General features: G+C 28.3%; 2 protein-coding genes and 2 long non-coding RNA genes across 5 annotated transcripts; all 4 read right to left on the bottom strand.

Annotated features, from left to right (window-relative positions):
• Nucleotides 1-78: 78 nt before the first annotated feature.
• On the bottom strand, nucleotides 79-842 carry LOC123271172. The gene is made up of 2 exons (XR_006510801.1): nucleotides 696-842; nucleotides 79-348 (listed from the first exon to the last, which is right to left on the bottom strand). It is a non-coding gene; the product is annotated as an uncharacterized LOC123271172 (long non-coding RNA).
• Nucleotides 843-2,505: 1,663 nt separating this feature from the next.
• Nucleotides 2,506-5,245, bottom strand: LOC123271175 (retinol-binding protein pinta-like). The gene is made up of 3 exons (XM_044737411.1): nucleotides 4,918-5,245; nucleotides 3,613-3,976; nucleotides 2,506-3,519 (listed from the first exon to the last, which is right to left on the bottom strand). The coding sequence occupies exons 1-3, from the start codon at nucleotides 5,199-5,201 to the stop codon at nucleotides 3,262-3,264; spliced, it is 906 nt and encodes a 301-aa protein (XP_044593346.1). The 5' UTR covers nucleotides 5,202-5,245; the 3' UTR covers nucleotides 2,506-3,261.
• On the bottom strand, nucleotides 5,153-11,537 carry LOC123271173 (bromodomain-containing protein 8-like). The gene is made up of 3 exons (XM_044737410.1): nucleotides 11,485-11,537; nucleotides 7,002-9,829; nucleotides 5,153-5,976 (listed from the first exon to the last, which is right to left on the bottom strand). The coding sequence occupies exons 1-3, from the start codon at nucleotides 11,501-11,503 to the stop codon at nucleotides 5,797-5,799; spliced, it is 3,027 nt and encodes a 1,008-aa protein (XP_044593345.1). The 5' UTR covers nucleotides 11,504-11,537; the 3' UTR covers nucleotides 5,153-5,796.
• Nucleotides 11,538-14,150: 2,613 nt separating this feature from the next.
• Nucleotides 14,151-20,111, bottom strand: LOC123271419. 2 transcript variants are annotated; one of them, XR_006510863.1, is made up of 4 exons: nucleotides 19,954-20,111; nucleotides 19,024-19,088; nucleotides 18,723-18,964; nucleotides 14,151-14,498 (listed from the first exon to the last, which is right to left on the bottom strand). It is a non-coding gene; the product is annotated as an uncharacterized LOC123271419 (long non-coding RNA). The 2 variants fall into 2 exon arrangements; XR_006510864.1 differs by lacking the exon at nucleotides 14,151-14,498 and adding an exon at nucleotides 17,915-18,476.
• Nucleotides 20,112-20,816: the final 705 nt, after the last annotated feature.

Below are 20,816 nucleotides of genomic sequence, written 5' to 3' on the forward strand. Positions count from 1 at the left end.
GTCTCTATTCAAAATTTTTAAAAATTAATATTACTTATTTTTTACGCATTTTAAAGATTCTAATTTTAGACATTTTTCTTCTGTCGCTCCTGGAGCTACTGGACGGCTGAGAAGCTCCAGAAAAACTCTTCACATTCAGCAATTTCTTGGTTAATTTTTTTCTTTTCATTGCAGGATTCCTTGAGACTGATCTTCCACTCGAGCTAGATAAATTTTTCGGCCTTGATCGGCTCCTATATAACCGATTTCTGTGCGCTAGACTGCGACGTCTCTTGCGCTTAGATAATTGCACGCGACATTCTTGGCTGCTTAGTTCGTCTTCCGCCCAAAATTGCTGGTCAGTATCGTCTGCTATCATAATCGTCTTCTTTAAAAATAAAAACAGTAATTGACAGTGTCATGTTAAATTTTAAAAGTCTAATAATTACAATAAAAGTGTAATAAAGAAGACGGAAAGACGAAGATGACACTGGATATCATCCCAGATTATACTGAGTGAAAAAAAATTTCAGATAGTAGTTAGTATAATCCAGATTACAATGAGTATAATCCAGATATCACTGAGTATAATCTGGGATGATATTCAGTGTCATCTTGATCTTTCCGTGTAGGGTTTTATTAATTTCATATAAATATTAATTATTCACAAAAATCTTTGTTCATTTTTAGGTTATTTTTAGGTTGGCCCAACTTACCCTCTCATTTGGAACTTTTGATTTTGCAGAGCCCAAGTGTGACCTCAGTAAATTAAAACTGCAATAATTTATTTCTTCTTCAGAACTTCGGGACAAACTATCACAATAATTTTCTTTTTCCATTTTTTTCTTCAATTTATTTTTTTTAAATCTAACCTATTAATTTTGATGAAAGCTGTTGATGAGGCTGTCAAAAAAATGAAACAATGGAAAACGCCATGTTGGAAAAAAAATCGAATGCTAGAAATTAATAAATTAAGGTAAGTAATACTTATTTTATTTAAATATTAGTTTATATAATTCATAATTTTAATTATTTCAAAACTAATGATAATTTTCTAATAATAATTAATCTATTGCAAACTACTCTAATAATAATTAATCTAATGCGAACTACTTTATACAGGTCGAGTATAAACAGCTAATGTCATATAGTATGCCGAAGCTGCAGTTGAAATTTGTTGAAATTCATTTTTAAAATATTAAGTAATTAATTATAGTCTATAAGCTTAGTTATTATTAAAAATAACATCAATTTTAACACTTAATCAAAAATTTTTAATCATGTAGTTTCCTCCACGAGAAAATAAAAATAAAACTTTCTGTTGCGTGTATGGGTGGAATAGCAAGTCATTACAATAAAGATAACCGACATGTAAAAATTTTTAGAATTTCTTTTATTGAAAAAATTAAAAAAAAAATTAATTGAAAAAATTTCACATGTAGAAAGTTTTAAAAATTATACGTGCAATTTTGTAAAAATATTTGTTTTGTTCTAATTTAATTGATAAAAAAAATCTAAAATTGTTGAACGTCGGTTAACTTTAATGTCATTAGCAAGTCTAGTAAGAACAATACAGTTTGATTTTACACTTTTCCTCCGGCAAATTCTAGTTCTGTGGTAATAAAAAATAAATTTAGTGAAGATGAAGTTATAGACCGTCGATTAGCTTGGATAAAAGCATTAAAAATCTGAAATAAAGTTACACAGTCCGAGAGAGTGTGTTCATTACATTTCACCAAAAATGCCTTTATACCAATTAACATAAATATTTTTGTAATCACAAAAAAGAAAAAAAAAACAGTAATTATAAGCTGTGAATTTTTTAAATACAATGAAATACGACAGATTTACATTACTTAAATAACGAAATAAATGTTTTTGTAAAATAAAGAATTGTAATTATAGTTGTAATTTTATAACTACAGTAATAAGAATAAGTTGCATGAATAATTTTTAAATTATTAAGAATTTTTATTACTAGGCTGAGTACTTGCAAATTCATGATGCTGAAAGTAACAGATATCTGAAAATTTTTTGGATTTTTTTAACACACAGATTCTTACAAAAAAAAATAATAGAAAAAATTCACCGATAGAAATTTTAAAAAACTAAAAGTGAAACTTTTCTAAAATATATTTTTTGTCCTAATTTATTTCTTTAATAAAATAAAAATTTGACAGGTTGTCTTCTGATTTCAGTATCATGCAAATTCACAAATTTCTTGAATTGAAATTTTCATTATTTATTAAATTTTTATTAAAAATTCGATTTAATACAACGTGTAAATACACGATTGAATGTAAAAACACGGCAGCTTATTTAAATAGTATATTACACACCTAGGGAAGTAAGTAAGAAATGTCTCAGATCACATGTAATTGTTGGCCGAGGCGAAGCCGAGGTCAACAAACATGTGATCTGAGGCTTTATTTACTTCCCGAGTGTATACTATTTTTGTCCGACGAGGCGGAAAGCGGCAACAGTTTAGCGCAGCGGGACGAAAGTTGCCACTTTCCGCCGGAGGGCAAAAATGCGTTTTACAGTAGTAACTGCTTTTGCCGCTAGGAGAAGCCACGCCCCCGGCTGATTTCCCAATACCATGTAAACAATAAGCGAGTGTAGCGCCACTTTCTTATAAGTCATCGATGAGCCAACCAGGCTTCCGTAAAAATAATAAAATTTCACAAGTTTGTCAATTTGAAGGTCTATCAAGCTAGCATGGACTCATCCATCAGGTATTGACTTATTATTCAAGCAACAAAATTTATTTGTGGTGCTAAATTTGTTGTTAATTAGTTGCTCTATTTAGAATATTGTTGCTTGTTTAGATTCCGAGAAATTAATAATAATGACCGTCCAAGATGGGCTCTGCCACTGCTAGCTTGATATGCCTTGAAATTGCCGGTTCCGACTTGATATATTTATGTAGGTCGTGATATATCAAAACTCTATAGTTGAAAAAATTTCGAACAATTTATGAATTTAAAATAAATCAACATTAAATCACATGTTTAAAATTTTTGCCCATTAGCTTAATTTCTATCATCAGTTGGCGTGACAGTCTAGACGCTCGGTCCCTATTATAAAGAGGAAAGATTTGATTGTTTATTTGTCTACATTGAATAGACTCCGAATCTATTAAACCGATTTGAAAAATTCTTTAATTGTTGGGAAGCTACACTATTCCCGGGTGACATAGGCTATGTTATATTTTTAAATTTTTGTTAAATACCCGTGCGAAGCCGGTGTGAACTGATAGTAATTAATAATCATCATGAAATTTTAATCAATATCAAGTTTTTTAAAACTTCCTTCAACACCAAAAAGATCAGTAGCACTTTTAGCTTTTCCTGGACGCAATGATTCGTCAATACGACGACACTTTTCTTCTTCCAGGAAGAAATCACGATGATCTTCTAATCTTTTTAAGTGTTTTTTATGGAGTTCCATAAAGGATCCAGCATTTCCACCGGATTCATTTGGTAAAATTTCGAGAGGAAGATATTTTTTTGCTGTTTCATTATTGGTGTGAATATGAAGCTAAAATAAAAATGTTTGTATAATTATTATTAATAATTTAATGATAGTAACTTTGTAAATAATGTTATTATTATTAATAAAATAATTTCTTACAATATCCATGAGCTCTTTCTTCAAAAATGGCTTCATCATTCCCATAATGATGTCCATAACTGGGATAGAGTTCAAAAAATGGAACCCTTTTAGACGAACAGGAAGACCTTCTTGAAGATAATAGAAAAATTTCTTGAGCCCCATGGGACTGAGCCGCGTAGTGTGGCCCAAAGCGAGGCCCGCCAAGTCTATGACAATTATATGGCCTTTCATGGTACCTTCGGTGTACATCCAGAGATCCATCGCCATGTTCCAGTACTTCATAGCGTCGTTCCATACGTAAGCCGACGGTTCATAGTTTATCAGGCGCCCATAGATTATTTTGAAGCCCTCTGATGTTTCTCCCGGCAACGGCATGTAAGCTCTAGTTAATTTATGATGATAGTATTTAGGCTGCATTCGAAAATGCTCTATTTCTAGGTACATAATTAAGAAATGACCTTGTATCTTGTGAACTATTGACATTTCTGAAGATATAAGCTCATCCCGATATTACACTCTTCAAGAGCTTTCATTTGAGTACCCACATCAATTTTTCATATATTTCATATATTTATATATATTATATATATGTAGATATGAAAAATATATTAAAAATGCATGTGGGTACTCAAATGAAAGGTCTCGATGAGTGTAACATCAGGATGAGCTTATATTTTTAAAAACGTCAATAGTTAAGAAATTACATTGTACCTCGTGAACTATTGACTATTTTAAAGATATAAGCTCATCCTGATGTTACACTCATCAAGACCTTTCATTTGAGTACCCACATCGATTTTTCATATATTTTATATATTATATATATGTATATAAAAAAAATATATGAAAAATACATGTGGGTACTCAAATAAAAGCTCTTGATCAGTGTAATATCGGGATGAGCTTATATCTTCAAAAATGACAATAATTATTAAATTAGATTGTATCTCGTCAACTAATGATATTTTTAAAGATATAAGCTCACCCTGACATTACACTCATCGAGACCTTTCGTTTGAGTACCCACATCAATTTTTCATATATTTTATATATTTATATATATTACATATATGTATATATGAAAAATATATCAAAAATGCATGTGGGTACTCAAATGAAAGCTCTTGATGAGTGTAACATCATGATGAGCTTATATTTTTAAAAACGTCAATAGTTAAGAAAGTACAGTGCAATTTAACAATAATCATTATTCAATAAAGCAAAATTTTATGTATTTATAGTTTTTTAGTCACGGGTCTCATAGTGACTGCAAGGTTGCTAGTATAAAATTATAGGTTGAGTAAATTTGAATAAAATACTTACGAAGTTTCAAACATATGACGGAGTTCCTTGTTTGCTACCGGATCTCTGTTAGAAAAGTACTCTGGAACATGAGTCCTCGCCGTGTAAAAGGTATCAATTGTTGTTTTAGTCGGTTCAATCCGGTAATAATTACTGTGTAGGAACAGAACAAGCTCACTGTCCAACATTTTCGGCAGATGGGGCTGTTTTTCGCACCATTCTCGCAAACTTTGGAGATCTGCTTCTTTAAGTTCTGGATTTTTTTTCAGTTCTTCTTCGAATGGAACTCTTTTTATCAAATCCATTTTTTTTTTTTTTTTTTTAATACGTAGTAAGTCCTCCGGAAAACTGAAGCTTATTAGTGTCAGCAGCTGAAAAAAATTCACTTTAATAGCTCATCAAGTTTCATTAAAGGTATAATTAATTATAATTGTTGCATACGTTGAATTTTTTAACATTACTGGCAAAATATTGTACAATGTAATGTAAATTGAGTCGGTAATTGAACGACGACTGATGAGTGTCAACTTCTAAGTACAAAAAATGTGTAATTAATTTACAGTGTAATTATCGCTGAGTGACAATTGAAATATTTAACATCTAATATAATTATACAATTTTTTAGATTAGATATAAATAGTTTAATACAATTTTTACTTCACTAGTTTGTAGAATTTATTGATCACAAATATTTTACAGTTGTACTTATATTAATTTATTTATAAAGTACGCAAACTTAAATGGTATAATTGTAAGTTTTTTTTATAACTTAGGACATCTAAGTCAATAAATTCATTGAAAATAAGCTTTTAACTTATAATATTAATTAATATTTATAGTAAAAAACATAATAAAAAATTATAGATAAATGTATTGATAATTTTAATTGGTAATTATTAATTAATCATTTTCAGATTTTCGGCGTTTCTTCAGTCGTGGGCTTTCGGAATCATGTGGACTGGGAGTAATATGACTTCGTTTTCTCTTTAAAATATTTATTTCGTTGAATTCACTGTTACTACTTCCAGCTGTTCTTGTTTCTCTTCTAAAAGATACGTCTTTTGTAACTCCTACTAGCATCTGTAAAAAAATTTACAACGTAATTTATAAATGACCTTGTATCTTGAGAACTATTGACATTTTTAAAGATATAAGCTCACCCCGATGTTACACTCATCGAGACCTTTCATTTGAGTACCCACATCAATTTTTTATATATATTATATCTTTATATATATTACATATATGTATATATGAAAAATATATCAAAAATGCATGTGGGTACTCCAATGAAAGCTCTTGATGAGTGCAATGTCAGGATTAGCTTATATCATTAAAAAGGTTAATAGTAAAGAAAGTACAATGCAATTTAAAAAATATCTTGTGAAATATTGACATTATTAAAAATATAACGTCACCCCGACATTACACTCATTGAGACCTTTCATTTGAGTACCCACATCAATTTTTATATATTTTATATATTACATATATGTATATATGAAAAATATATCAAAAAATGCATGTGGGTACTCAAATGAAAGCTCTTGATGAGTGTAACATCGGGATGAGCTTATATCTTAAAAAATGTCAATAATTAAGAAATGACCTTGTATCTTGTGAACTATTGACATTTTTAACGATATAAGCTTACCCCGATATTACACTCATCGAGACCTTTCATTTAAGTACCCACATCAATTTTTTATATATTTACATATATTATATATATGTTTATATGAAAAATATATCAAAAATGCATGTGGGTACTCAAATGAAAGCTCTTGATGAGTGTAACATCGGGATGAGCTTATATCTTTAAAAATGTCAATAATTAAAAAAGTACAGTGCAATTTAACAAAAGTCATTATTCAATAAAGCCAAATTTTATTCATTTATAGTTCACAAGTCACGGCAGTCACATAGTGACTGTAAGGTTGCTAGTTAGTACTCAAAAGTATAAAAAAAGAAAAGACTGAAGTTAATTGATATAAGAATTTTTTTTTCAATTATATAGCAATGGAGAAAATTTTTTTTATTGTAATTGATGTTATAAAATTTAAAAAAATTGACAAAAAAAAAAAAAGAAATGAATAGCTTTATACCTGAAATTCTTGGAGACAGTCTTCTTGCATTTCCATAGCCATCTTATGAATATGATTCGTCTGTTTATTATACATCAACGCATTCTGGAACATCAGCATAACATCCCTCTGAAAGTGCATCGTCGAGCGTATCGTTCCATTCTCAATATTCTTCTTAATAGTCAACAAATCCATAGGCCTAAATATCACACTATGATAACCAGGAGCCTGCTCTTCAGTAATCGGCTTCGAAAATAAAGAAGCATACTTATGCTGCGTGAACCGCTGATACACCAACAAAACAGCTTTCTTCCAATTCCTATAATCAGCTTCTTCCCCAATATTATCCCCCTCAGAATCTCTATCAATCGCAACATTCTGTTTTTTCGAGTAAGTCTTCATAGCACGACCACCGCTGAGTTTTATAAGCGAAGACTCTTCTTCAACTTCTGTATTCTCCGGCAAAGTGACAGACTCTTCTTTTTTAACCTCAACAACCTCTTCCGCCTCTTTAGTCTCAACTTTCTCCTCAATTTTCTCAACTTTTTCTTTTTCTTCTTCTTCCTCTTTATTTTCAACCACCTCCTCCTTATCTTGCTTTTGTTCTTTAACCTGCTCCTCCTTTTCCTCCTTCACCTCCTCAACACTTTCCTCAGCCTCTTCTTCCTTAACCTCTTCATTCTCATCCTTAACCTCATCTTTATCCTCAACTTCTAAATCTTCTATTTTTTCTCCTTCTTCTTTTTCATCCTTTTCCTTTTCTTCCTTCTCTTCCTCCTTTTTCTCAATTTTAACATCCTCCTCCTTTTCTTCCTCCTTTTCTACCTCTTTCTCATCCTCCTTAACTTCCTCCACTCCTTCAACCTTTTTCTCCTCTTTCTCCTCCTTTTCCTCCACCTTTTCTTCCTCCTTTTCAGCCTCACTAATTTCCTCCTTAACTACTTCCTCATTTTTTTCTCCTTCAACTTCTTTCTCCTCCTTATTAACCTCCTCAACCACTATTTCTTCTTTTGAACATTCTTTTTCTTCCTTCACCAGCTCCTTCTTCTCCTCTTTCACCTCCTTATCATCCTCTTTAACTTCCTCCCCAATTTCTTCCTTCAACTCCTTAGACTCTTTTTCAGCTTCCTTAATTTCTTCTTTCCCCTCCTCCTTATCATCCATCCCAACCTCTTCTTTCTTCTCACAAATTTCCTCCACTTCCTCCTTCTCTTTTTTATCCTCCTCCTCCTTATCCTCCTTCTTATCCTCAACCTCATCTACCTTATTCTTTTCCTCCTTCTCCTCTTCCTTAACCTCCTCTCCTTCTTCCTTAACCTCCAACTTCCCAACCTCTTCTTTCTCCTCCTTCTCAACCTTCTCTTCTTCCACTCCAGCTTCTTCCACCTCCATTTTTTCCTCCTCCTCCCCAACCTTACCTCCTTCTCCTTCAACTTTCTTTTTCACTTCCTCCTCAATCTTATCCTCAACCTCCTCTTCTTCCACCTTCTCCTTCTCCTCCTTTTCCTCCACCACTTTATTACTCTCAATAGCAGTCCCAATAATCTCCGCAATATTGCTCGAGCTGTGATCTATTTCCTCAATGGCCATCTCACTTTCCGGAGAATCAGTCAACGAAATAGTTTTCTCAACCTTAGCCTCTACTTCTTCATTTTTCTCCACCCCAGGAAATGTCTCACCCCTAGAAACCACTGCCGTATTTTCCGTCTGAGGGCTCTTAGTAATTTCTTCCTTAATAAGTTCCTCAATATCCTCCATAATCTCATTGATCTCATCCTTATCAATAACATCCGGAAGCTTATCTTTACCTATAACGTCATCAATCTGCTCAATAATCTCTCCCACATTATCACTATTAACAATCTCAGCTTCAGTACTCGATAACTGAATCGTCGGAGCTTGGTTCGAAGATTTAGTACCAGAAGACCTCACAGATGTCTCTGGGTCGTTTTTGGCGGCCGGTAAGGTAGGCAACGACCCTTTCGGCAAATTAGCAGGCAGCGCCAATAGCATAGAGAGCGTTGGAGCGCCTGCTGAAGGTCTTTCAGGCGTTCCAGAAGGAATTACAGACGTAACAATGTGATGAATTGGCGCTGTGACATTCTGGGGCGCTGAAGACACCATGTGAACGTTTCCACTAGAATTTAAGAGGCTAGCAATTGTTGGAGAGGTAACCTGGGCCGTAGAAGTCGCATTTTGAATTTGTTTTGTCGGGCTAGGAGCTTTTAGGAGATTTGTTAGTAAAGTAGAGGACCCTCGCTTTTTTTCTTCTTCATCATTAGAATCTTCTGGGGTATCATTTAAATCCAAAGTTTTCTTTAATGGAGTTAATGGAGTAGGTGATTGACTTGTAAGATCCTGTTTTTGCTGACGCTTGGCTAACCACACACTGTGAGCTTTGGCTTTTTGTTCTTGCTCCCTTTCCTCCTGCTCAATAGCCTGCCACATCTTCTGGAGCTTGTCATCGCTGATAGATCCAGACTTTAGTAAATTTACTTCGGATTTTAGCTGTTGGTACTCGTCCCGTTGGAAGGCTAATATTTGACCCAATTCGGCGGTTCTTTCTTGGGTCAGTCGCTTGACTATTGACTCTCCTATTGTCTCTCCGCTCTCGCGTTTTTTTCTTTTAGGCATGTCGACGTTTTCTAGAAGACGCGTGTACTGGTTTGCGCAAGCTTTGTGGGAAAACCAGTCTGGAGGGCGCAGAGCTTCTTTTTCGGCGAAGGGTTTAAGAGATCTGGAGACAGTTATCCAATTCTGGTCTCCGGATTTTAAGACACTTGATGCGAGGCAGAGTTGCTCTCTTGTACTCCACGTGTCTCTTGATTCTCGTTGTTTTGTTTTTAGTCCTATTTTTAAAAAAATTTATTAAGATTTTTTTTAGTAAAAAAAAAATCATTTTTTTTTTAATATCTTAAATTATTTATAATAATTATAATAGACATTTTGGAAATGTTTAAAAATTCTGTTTTTTAAATAAAAAATCAGAAATCTGACAATTTTTTTTGACAAATAAATTTAGAAAAATAAAATATTAAAAAGTAGAAATTTTTGAAAAACTATGATTAGGTTTTTTTTTATTTTTAATGAAAATCGTTCAGTAAAAAATAAATTATTTTTATTTTTATTATTTTAAGTTATTTATTAAAATAATAATTAAAAAAAAAATGTATTAAAATTTTTTTCAGTATAAAAAAAATCAATTTTATTTTTAAGATAAAAAATTATTTATAATAATAATAATAAACATTTTATCAGTGTTTAAAAATTCTATTTTTAAAATAAAAAATCAGAAATCTGACAATTTTTTTTGACAAATAAATTTAGAAAAATAAAATATTAAAAAGTAGAAATTTTTGAAAAACTATGATTAGGTTTTTTTTTTATTTTTAATGAAAATCGTTCAGTAAAACATAAATCATTTTTATTTTTATTATTTTAAGTTCTTTATTAAAATAATAATTAAAAAAAAAATGTATTAAAATTTTTTTCAGTATAAAAAAAAATCAATTTTATTTTTAAGATAAAAAATTATTTATAATAATAATAATAAACATTTTATCAGTGTTTAAAAATTCTATTTTTAAAATAAAAAATCAGAAATCTGAAAAATTTTTTTTAATAAATAAATTTAGAAAAATGAAATATAAAAAAATTAGAAATTTTTGAAAAACTACTAGGTTTTTTTTTAATTTTTCATGAATATCGTTCAGTAAAAAAAAAATCATTTTTATTTTTAATATCTGACGTAATTTATTAAAATAATAATTAAAAAAAAATGTATTAAAATTTTTTTTAGTATAAAAAAAAAATGATTTTCATTTTTAATATCTTAAGTTATTTATTATAATAATAATAAACATTTTGGAAATGTTTAAAAATTTTGTCTAAAATAAAAAATTAGCAGAAATCTGACAATTTTTTTTAATAAATAAATTAATAAATTAAAAAAATTAAAATATAAAAACGTAGAAATTTATTAAAAGTTATGACTAGGTTTTTTTTCAATCAATGAAAATTAAGTTATCTAACATTTAAAAATTTTTAGAATCTTTTTTAATTGGAAAATTATTACAACAAAATAAAGAAAAATTTTCATTTGTAAAAAACTATAAGTGTAAGTTTTAAAAAACATTTTTTAGTTCTAGTTTAATAAATGAAAAAAAATTAAAAATGGTGCCTAACTTTAGTATTATTAATTTTTAATAATAATATTATTTCTTTAATAAATGGCAATAAAGTTAGCCGCCGTCTAAAAATTTTTAGAATTTTTTTTATTGAAAAAATTATTTAAAAAAAATTAAACATGTAGAAAGTTTAAAAAATTATACGTGCAATTTTGTAAAAATGATTTTTTTGCTCTAATGTAACTGATAAAAAAAAATTTCAAATTGTAGAACGTCGGCTAATTTTAATGTTATGTTTAATAAAACCACAAACTGTTTAGGTATCAGCTGATATCAATATTATAAATAAGTAAATAAAATATTTAAAAAAAACTTACGTTCTTGCACTGAAGTCATATTTTAATTTTGTGGTTCAAAAACCAAAAATTAATAAACAATAAATATTTATTTATAAACCGCTTGTAATTCCAACAAAATTTATCAATTTAATACTCCAACATTGTGAAGAATAATTTTACATAGATAAAAATTATTCTTGAATTTTATTCACTCTGAAAAAGATAAATAATTAATTAAATATTGACAATAATTAAAATAACAAGAATTAAAAAATATTTATGTTTACTTTTAACTTTGGAGGTTAGTTTATTTTAATATTAATATTTATTCTAACTTGCAAGTTGCAGCTCCAAAAAAACACAACCAGCAAATGCTGCCCTCTGTAATCGATTTGAGTTTTCTGAAGCTGGCTCGAGAGGGCGCGTGCGCGGCAAATTTAAATAAGGCAATCAAGGAAATTATTTAGCTGTGAATAATTAGTTTAATTAACGCGGATCCGGTATGTATACTAATTATAATTAAACAAGTATATTCTACAGTGTTGAAAAAGTTGTAAAAAGTTATTGTAATTACTAATTACACAACAGTAGAGTAATGTTATTGCATAATTACATCGGTCATTAATTTTTAATGGCTTATTAAATATATTAAGTTCTTAAGTTCTTTTATCGTTATTATTATTATTATTATTATGATTAATTGTTACAATTAAACATAATAACCAGACGGTGCTTACTACAAATTTAAATTTACAATTTTTTTTTAAGAAATAATTATTTTTTTTCTAACAATTTTCTAGACTTCAACAAAGAATTATAATTAAAATTTATTCAACGTTACATAAAATATTTTTACTGTATTTTAAAAATAATAACAATAGTCAAATAAATAAAAATAATAATTAGTAATAAATAATTAAATTTTAAAAATACTGTCTTCAGTTTAAAATTTCTAACTTTCAAATTAATCGCTTCCGTTCTATGTGAATAGAAAAATACATTTTTTCGGAGACAAGAAGATATAAATAGATACTTAATTGACAGTAATTAATTTTTTATAATTAATATAACTTAACGGGTAATTTTTTATCCTTTTACAATTAACATTATTAAATTATCTATAATTATGTTAATAAATCTAAATTATACATTCAATATTTTATGGATTTTTAATTTGAATTTACGGCTACTAAAAATTAAATAACAATTTTTATAACTTTTAATTTTTATACTTATTTATGAGTCATTAACTTAAATCATTAAATCTTACAAAATTATAAAACTTTCTATAAAAGTATATTTGAGAATATGCAGTACAAAATAACGATATTTATTATTAATTAAAATTATTTATTTTATTTAACGCGAAGCGGCAATTTATATAAGAATAAAAAATATAGAATATTAAATTTATCAAATAAATTCCAAAATTCTAAGATATAATTGCAAGTACTAGATGGGGAAATAGCAGAATTAGAAGAAAAAAGATTATTGTATTTATTTGTGTTCTGATTAGCTCAAAAGATGCTTTTTGGTGTTGTTGATGAAAGCGCTGTATGATAATCAGTAGAAATAAAAAATATTAAAAATCATCTAGATTATTAAGAGAATAAGCGAAATTTTGTGGCCGGTGTATTTAGATGATAAAATGGATTTTTATGGTTAAATTTAGTAACATTGAAAAAGTCTTGACTTGAATTTGTGCCTTTTTAAGGTTTTATATCACTCTCACCGATAGGAAATTTATTATGATAAGTAATTAGGCTGCATTCGAAAATGCTCTATTTCTAGGTACATAAGAAATGACCTTGTATCTCGTGAACTATTGACATTTTCAATGATATACGCTCATCCTGATGTTACACTCATAAAGACCTTTCATTTGAGTACTCACATGCATTTTCATATATTTATATATATTATATATTATATATATGTATATATGAAAAATATATCAAAAATGTATGTGGGTACTCAAATGAAAGCTCTTGATGAATGTAACATCGGGATGAGCTTATATCTTTAAAAATGTCAATAGTTAAGAAAGTACAGCGCAATTTAACATAATAAAGAAACGGCCTTGTATCTTGTGAAAAATTGACATTTTTAAAGATATAAGCTCATCTTGATGTTACACTCATCGAAATCTTTCATTTGAGTACCCACATCAATTTTTCATATATTTTATAAATTTATATATATATATATATATATATATATATATATATATATATATGTATTTATGAAAAATATATCAAAAATCCTTGTGGGTACTTAAATAAAAGCTCTTGATGAGTGTAACATCGGGATGAGCTTATATCTTTAAAAACTTCAATAGTTAAGCAAGTACATTGCAATTTAACAAAATTCATTATTTAATAAAGTAAAATTTCATTTATTTATATTTCACAAGTCACGGCAGTCACATAGTGACTGCAAGGTTGCTAGTTTTAATATTAATTGATTCAATTTCAATTAATTATTTTTAATTTAACTGAGAAAAAAAACGTTTTGGCTAAATTTACAAAATTTTAAATTACAATGCCCTTCTTAGTAGTTAACAGTAAATTTTTCTGGTAACTTAATACAATTTTACAGCAAATTTAAATAAAAAACTATTCTTACATTTAAATATCTAATTAAATCAAAAAATCTACTTTTGAATGAGACTTTTATAAGAAGAAATAAATAAAATAAAAATATTTACAAGAATTTTATATACTAGTTATAAGAATAAATATAATAAAGAGATTCCGGTCGATTAAATCCAAGCATTTGGAGTTTATTAGAAGTTGGTTGGCCGGAGGGTCGAACTAACACGCGACAATGATTGTACAACAGCTAAAAGAGAGAGCGCAACCCCCTTGGAGCCTGACAATGCACTGTTGAATGCTGCCTAATTCGCAACAATGGTTATGCCAGCCATATATTAATGATTAGCAGCCATGATGGTCCAAACTACCACGAACAATAGGGGGTGAGACTCTCTCCAGAGGGAGAGAGGAGACCTACAGATGCTGCTATCGTCTCTCTTCTCTCCTATATATCCATATCTGTAATATATATGTATATACATTACATTATATTATATATTATGCTACTTCCACCGTCTACCATTCCATACGACTCAATTTCCAGATGACAAATCACCGCATGGAACATTGTTCCCGGTTATTAAGGCGCGGCCCGATTTAATGGTCCTCGTCATTTCGATTAGGGTGTGAATACCTCAGTTATCATATGAATAATATCAATCCTATCTAATCTGTAAATTTTACCTTTTTGGTAATTTAATGTCGAAGAATATTAAGCTAAAATTATCCACTTTAAATTTAAATTATTTTCTTTTTTTAAGTTTATTAATATATGAAAGAAACTTTTTTAACTGTTGAAAATATGGAGGAAAATAAATTGTAGTGGTATGTTGTGGTAGACGGAATAGTGTAAGGGGTGATGTTATCGTTATCTCTATACTTAAGAATATCGCGGCTTTATGATCCCTTTATGCTGGCTATTGTATGATAATTTTGACAAATTGAGATTAATATTGTTGAAGATAACGATGGTAATATTGAAATTTTTAAGTTGAGTTTCTAATTACGAATCATAAATTATAAATATTTAATTGTTTTTAATAAATTACCATTATCATATATAAGAAGCTATTTGCAAACGTTATGATTATGAATTTTATATGAATTTATTCTTTAAAATTTTTAACGGGTTGATAAAAGCATTTGATGTTTATAATAGCTTCAAATTTATTAGTACTGGACCAAATCTCAGACACAACTGCAAATCTTTTAATTATTTATTTATTTATTTATTTATTTATAGAATAATGAACTCAACAGCTTTAACCCAATTACAGAGTTCTTTTACAATAATTGCACAAATAACATAGAATATTGTACATATTTACTACAATACACACACAGTAATAAATTGATGATAGCCAATATTTCAGGCGATATATCAAATTAAAGTTACAATAATCATATTAATATATAGATTTTACAATAACGTCAACAAGTGTTCTTATATTCTTGATATGAGTCAAGTCTATTTCATTATCATACTTATAAAAAATTAGGATGACAGTTGACCCTAAAGGCCATCCCTGCAACTTCCCGCTCATTTTTTGTTCTTAAGCGCTAAAACTATACATTACGTTTTTGAGCTCTTCGAGCTCAAAACTCTAATAGCAGTTTAATAAAACACAATTTTTTTAATTTTCAAACGGCAATAACTTTTGAATGAATGAACCGATTTTCACGCGGTTGGCGGCATTCGACCCAATTTTTGAAGCTTCATGAAAACTTTCGAGTTTAAATCGATCGAGCCAGGAATTTTTAAGTAATTCCGAAAAAACACTTTTTTTGGTTTTCTTTCAACAACGGTAACTCACGAACGAATCAACTGATTTTGACCGGGCTTAGGGTGATCGATGTGCTTTTTTTATCTTAAGAGCTGATTAGATTTTGGAATTGATCGGTCAAGCCATTTGAAAGTAATTCCAAAAACACCTCATTTCAAAAAATTTTTTTTTGTAGTTTTTTTGAGATTTCTCAAAATCTACTGGTTCGAATCGGTCCAAATAGTAATCAAAATCTAAGTTTGGTCAAGCCCTTTTGAATGGCACCAACCGCAATTAAATCAATCAAGCCGTTCAAAATTTATAAGAGGGTCACATACATACATACACACACACATACATACATACGGACATCATCGCGAAAACAATCAGAGAAGCTTCCTAGGACCTCAAAATGTCAAGATCTGATGAGAACTCGATTTTCGAAAAACGGGGTGAAACCAATAACTTCCTGATTTTTGAAAATTTTCAATTTTCTTAGCGGGAAGTTAAAAATATTTCTAGCACTCATCAGTCTATATATTGAATTGAATTGAATTTATTGAAATATGCCAAAGCCTTCACTGGCCAGATGGCAAAAGAAAAATATACATTTTGTGAATACAATACATTTTAAATTTTTAATTTAAACATAATAATTAGAACTTATATATAATTATACATAATAAAATATTAGTAAAGGTAATATTGCTTATATGCTAATTTTGAAGAAACTGTTTAAGTGAGAATTAGAACTAATAGATTACAATATTTATGATTATGATTTTAAAGATTTTAATTTTAATAATTTTAGTGATTTAATAACTTTTACTGATTTTAATAATTTTAGAGATTTAACTGAAAATTTAGTTTGGATTTAGATGTCTAGATTAAAAAGGTAATCTAGTAAAAAAAGGTAATCGTAAAGGTTATCGTAAAGCACTCTCTGATGCTTCGCATCATGAGTCGTGCAAAATTGCCATTTCAATATATAGTCGATATTATGAGGAGAAGGGGAACTCAGAGGAAAGAGAAGGGGGTCTCACTCTGGGAGAATTTAACATTTCAAACAGTAAAAATTATACTTTTAAAATATACATTTTACCAGTCCAAGCAAGTCAATAATTACAGTTTGATTTTTAGCGTTGCGTTTAAAATTTACCATTTTACTTTGTAAATATTGACGTTGCTTGTATTAGAAATTTACTAACTTTATTTTATACTTTTTACATATCATAAGATCATTTTTTAGGTACGAAATGATAAATATCAAATTCTGAATTGTTAATTATTATACATAAACATTTTAGTCATTTACATAGGGAATATTACTGTTTGAAATAGTATTTTCTTCCATGTAAAAATTAAATTGTAACGTTTAAATGGTAAATATTATAACGTGAATAGTAAAATCACGATTTTACTGTTTGAAATGGTATTTTTTAGCAGTTGATCATTACTTATTATAAATCGACTGTTATTTATTACAGTTTACTTTTTCCGTGTGTCACTATAGTAAATAACGACTCTTTTATCTTAAAAAATTACAGTTTCAAACAGTAAAAATTGCCATTTCAATATATATAGTCGATATTATGAGGAGAAGGGGAACTCAGAGGAAAGAGAAGGGGGTCTCACTCTGGGAGAATTCAACATTTGAAACAGTAAAAATTATTCTTTTAAAATATACATTTTACCAGTCCAAGCAAGTCAATAATTACAGTTTGATTTTTAGCGTTGCGTTTAAAATTTACCATTTTACTTTGTAAATATTGACGTTGCTTGTATTAGAAATTTACTAACTTTATTTTATACTTTTTACATATCATAAGATCATTTTTTAGGTACGAAATGATAAATATCAAATTCTGAATTGTTAATTATTATACATAAACATTTTAGTCATTTACATAGGGAATATTACTGTTTGAAATAGTATTTTCTTCCATGTAAAAATTAAATTGTAACGTTTAAATGGTAAATATTATAACGTGAATAGTAAAATTACGATTTTACTGTTTGAAATGGTAATTTTTAGCAGTTGATAATTACTTATTACTTGATATTACTTATTATAAATCGACTGTTATTTATTACAGTTTACTTTTTTCCGTGTATTATAACATATCAATTAATTGTTATAACGTAAATTTTGTTATCACAACATATCTTATGTTATCTTAACAAAATTTTTTTCTGCGTGTGTTATTGGCCCTATGGGCTGTTGGGTTTAATTTAAATAAAATGAAATAAATAAATAAATTATTACTTACCAAAAAAAATGTGTAAAAGAAAAAATGATCCAACTATTTAACTATTGTTATGTAAATTAAGTATAATTTAATGTTAAAATAGAAAAGCGCGTGCGAGTCACGAGCCAAATGCCTGAGCCACTAAATAAACGTTTTCCTCAATCTCATCTCATTGTCACACAATGGACCAAGAGGAGGAAAAATGTTCCCTGGACCTCCTGTGAAGCCTGAAATTGTGCCTTACCCTCGAACGGCGACAAATACACTAAAGTCAATAGCTTTTCTGTTATTTGAGACATTACCTACGGGTATTCAAACTCGAGTGCACCCCCGATGTGAAGACATTGCGGGTACGTTGTCCGATCACCATTTATATTCTGTCTGTTATATTATTCTTTCTATTCTTCAAGTTCAGCTCCAAGGATCTATTTTAAAGCCAACCTTAGTGTCATTTAATTTTTAAGGACTGTTAAATTTTTCAATTAAATCTTTCAAGCAAACAACTATTTTCTCATCAATCATTAATCCTAATTTTAAAACTAAATTTTGTAAAATATATTCAGACACTTAACACTCAGCAACGTACCAGGAAGAAATAATGTAAAAAAAAAATAAAATGTATGGCGAGATTTTATAATTAAATGGGCTTGTTAGAAACACTTGATACTGACCACAAAAATTAACAAGGGTAACGATGAAAACGATCCTTTCTGGATCGTGATATCTGACTGAGCTTGAGGTGAATAATGAGTATCTTGAACACAATTCCTCGGTATCGTACAACCTTTTTTTCTTTTGTTCCCCACGGACATTTCTCTGTCTCACACCAGGCTTTACAGATTTTTTCTTTCAGTCTTTAGGACACCTGCGGCTCGATCGTCACAGGGGAAAACCGTTAGAGTCATTGGCTCAACTAATAAAGACATAATTTAACTGGATAAAATCAAACGTTTTTTATTTTTAACTATTTACCTTTTTTATTCCTTCACTATGTTTTCTTCTCATTTGAATTTCAATGAAATATTAGGCAGTGTTACCTGGAAAAATAAAATTTAGTCGTCACTGATCTGATGAATTCATTTATTTTTTTTTTCTCCAAAGGGAAAAATATATTTAACATCTTTTTGACAGTTCAAGGAAGTGATTTGTGAATTTAGATTTCTGGAACTTAATTTTTTTACCTAAGAAAATAAAACAATAACTAAATATGTAAAAATTATATAAATTTATAACAACAAACAATATCTAATTTTTAACAAATCTATTGTTTAATAAATCTAATGTTTTTAACATCATAGGATTTAATAAATATTTAGTAACAGTTAATAAATTATTTATTTTTTAATAAGTAATTATTAAGTACAGTTTATTAACTGTTAATAAATATTTATTAATGGTTAATGAATATTTGTTAACTGTTAAAAAATATTTATTTAAAATAAAAAGCAAAAATAGAAATTTTCTTTTGACACTTTTTATGACTCTATAGCTGGAATTCATGATAATAATTAAATTTACTAAATAAATTAATGTTTTTAATATTTAAAATAAAAAATAATTATGAGCTGTAATAAAATTCGGTAAGTTACAATAAACGTTATTATAATGTAATATAATTAATGTAAATAATTTATAAAGATGATTTTTGTTTATAAGAAATTTTTACATCATATGCCATTACAAGCGAAACAAATTCACTCAACAAAATATTTATTAACTGTTAATAAATATTTTTTAACTATTAATAAATACTTATTGACTATTAATAAACGTACTTTCCTCTCAAATAAATATTTATTGAATGTTAAAAAATATTTATTAAAATTTAATAAATTAAATAATTGTCTTTAAATAAATAAAATTATTAATTATTAAAAAAATTTGAAAATGTTAATTTTTCACCTAATTATGGCCCAAAATGAAGCTAACCCGACTTGTAAACAATTACCGAAATACTTTCTAATCATTGTAATTTCTTATTATAATTATAAGGCTTAAAAATGTATATTTGTTGCAGTGAAGCGAAAATTTATACAATCTGTTACTAGGAAATGGACTCACGGACTGCGTAAACATGGAACTTGAGCGGTGGGTAGATAAGTATTCAAATTAGCTGCTATTGGATTAGATAACAAGGTGTAATCACTTAGTTGGAGTTGTGTATAAGCATAAATTTTTTTTTTTAGTCTTTCGCTGGAAGAAGGTCGATAGTAAACATGTCTTACAAGGCTTTCATCAATTAAATTGTTTTTAAAAATAATTTAGGAGTTAATTTACTAGATAACCAACTAGTAGGTTTGTAGTTCCGTAATTTAATTACTTAAAGTCATAAAAATGTTCAGATGACTTGTTATTCAACGAAGAAAGATTAAAGTATTTTTTTTATAATTTATAAAAATCTCTAATTCCAGAAATTTTAGTTTTAGTTTTAAAGACATTTATTTAATTAAATTTGTATATTATTTATGATAAAAAATGTTGTGAAAGAAAAAAAATAAAGATTTCGACAGCTTTTTTGCCTTCAAAAGTTGGAAAAAATTTTGGCTCTCATGTTTTTGGATAAAATTTATATTTTATCTTTTTTTGATGTTTTTGATATGATTTTTTTTCAAAATTATAAAAAAAAATGAACAATTACACAGAAAAAAAAGTCATCTTGACTCAAGAAAATCATTTTCTTCAAAATTTACGTCTTGTTTCAAGTTATTCTGCTATCTTAGTTGAAAAAATTTATTCTTGAACTAATAATGTCATCCCTCGCGGTT

Source organism: Cotesia glomerata, linkage group LG9, assembly GCF_020080835.1.
Source record: "Cotesia glomerata isolate CgM1 linkage group LG9, MPM_Cglom_v2.3, whole genome shotgun sequence".
Taxonomy (NCBI): Eukaryota; Metazoa; Arthropoda; class Insecta; order Hymenoptera; family Braconidae; genus Cotesia; species Cotesia glomerata.

Coding starts and splice junctions, on each gene's coding strand:
- LOC123271175 (XM_044737411.1), bottom strand. CDS start 5,201: ATGGATTTGATAAAAAGAGTTCCATTCGAAGAAGAACTGAAAAAAAAT. Junction 3,977..4,917: donor CGTCATATGTTTGAAACTTC/GTAAGTATTTTA, acceptor TAAATTAACTAG/AGCTTACATGCCGTTGCCGG. Junction 3,520..3,612: donor AGAAAGAGCTCATGGATATT/GTAAGAAATTAT, acceptor TTTTTATTTTAG/CTTCATATTCACACCAATAA.
- LOC123271173 (XM_044737410.1), bottom strand. Junction 5,977..7,001: donor ACTGTCTCCAAGAATTTCAG/GTATAAAGCTAT, acceptor ATTTTTTTACAG/ATGCTAGTAGGAGTTACAAA.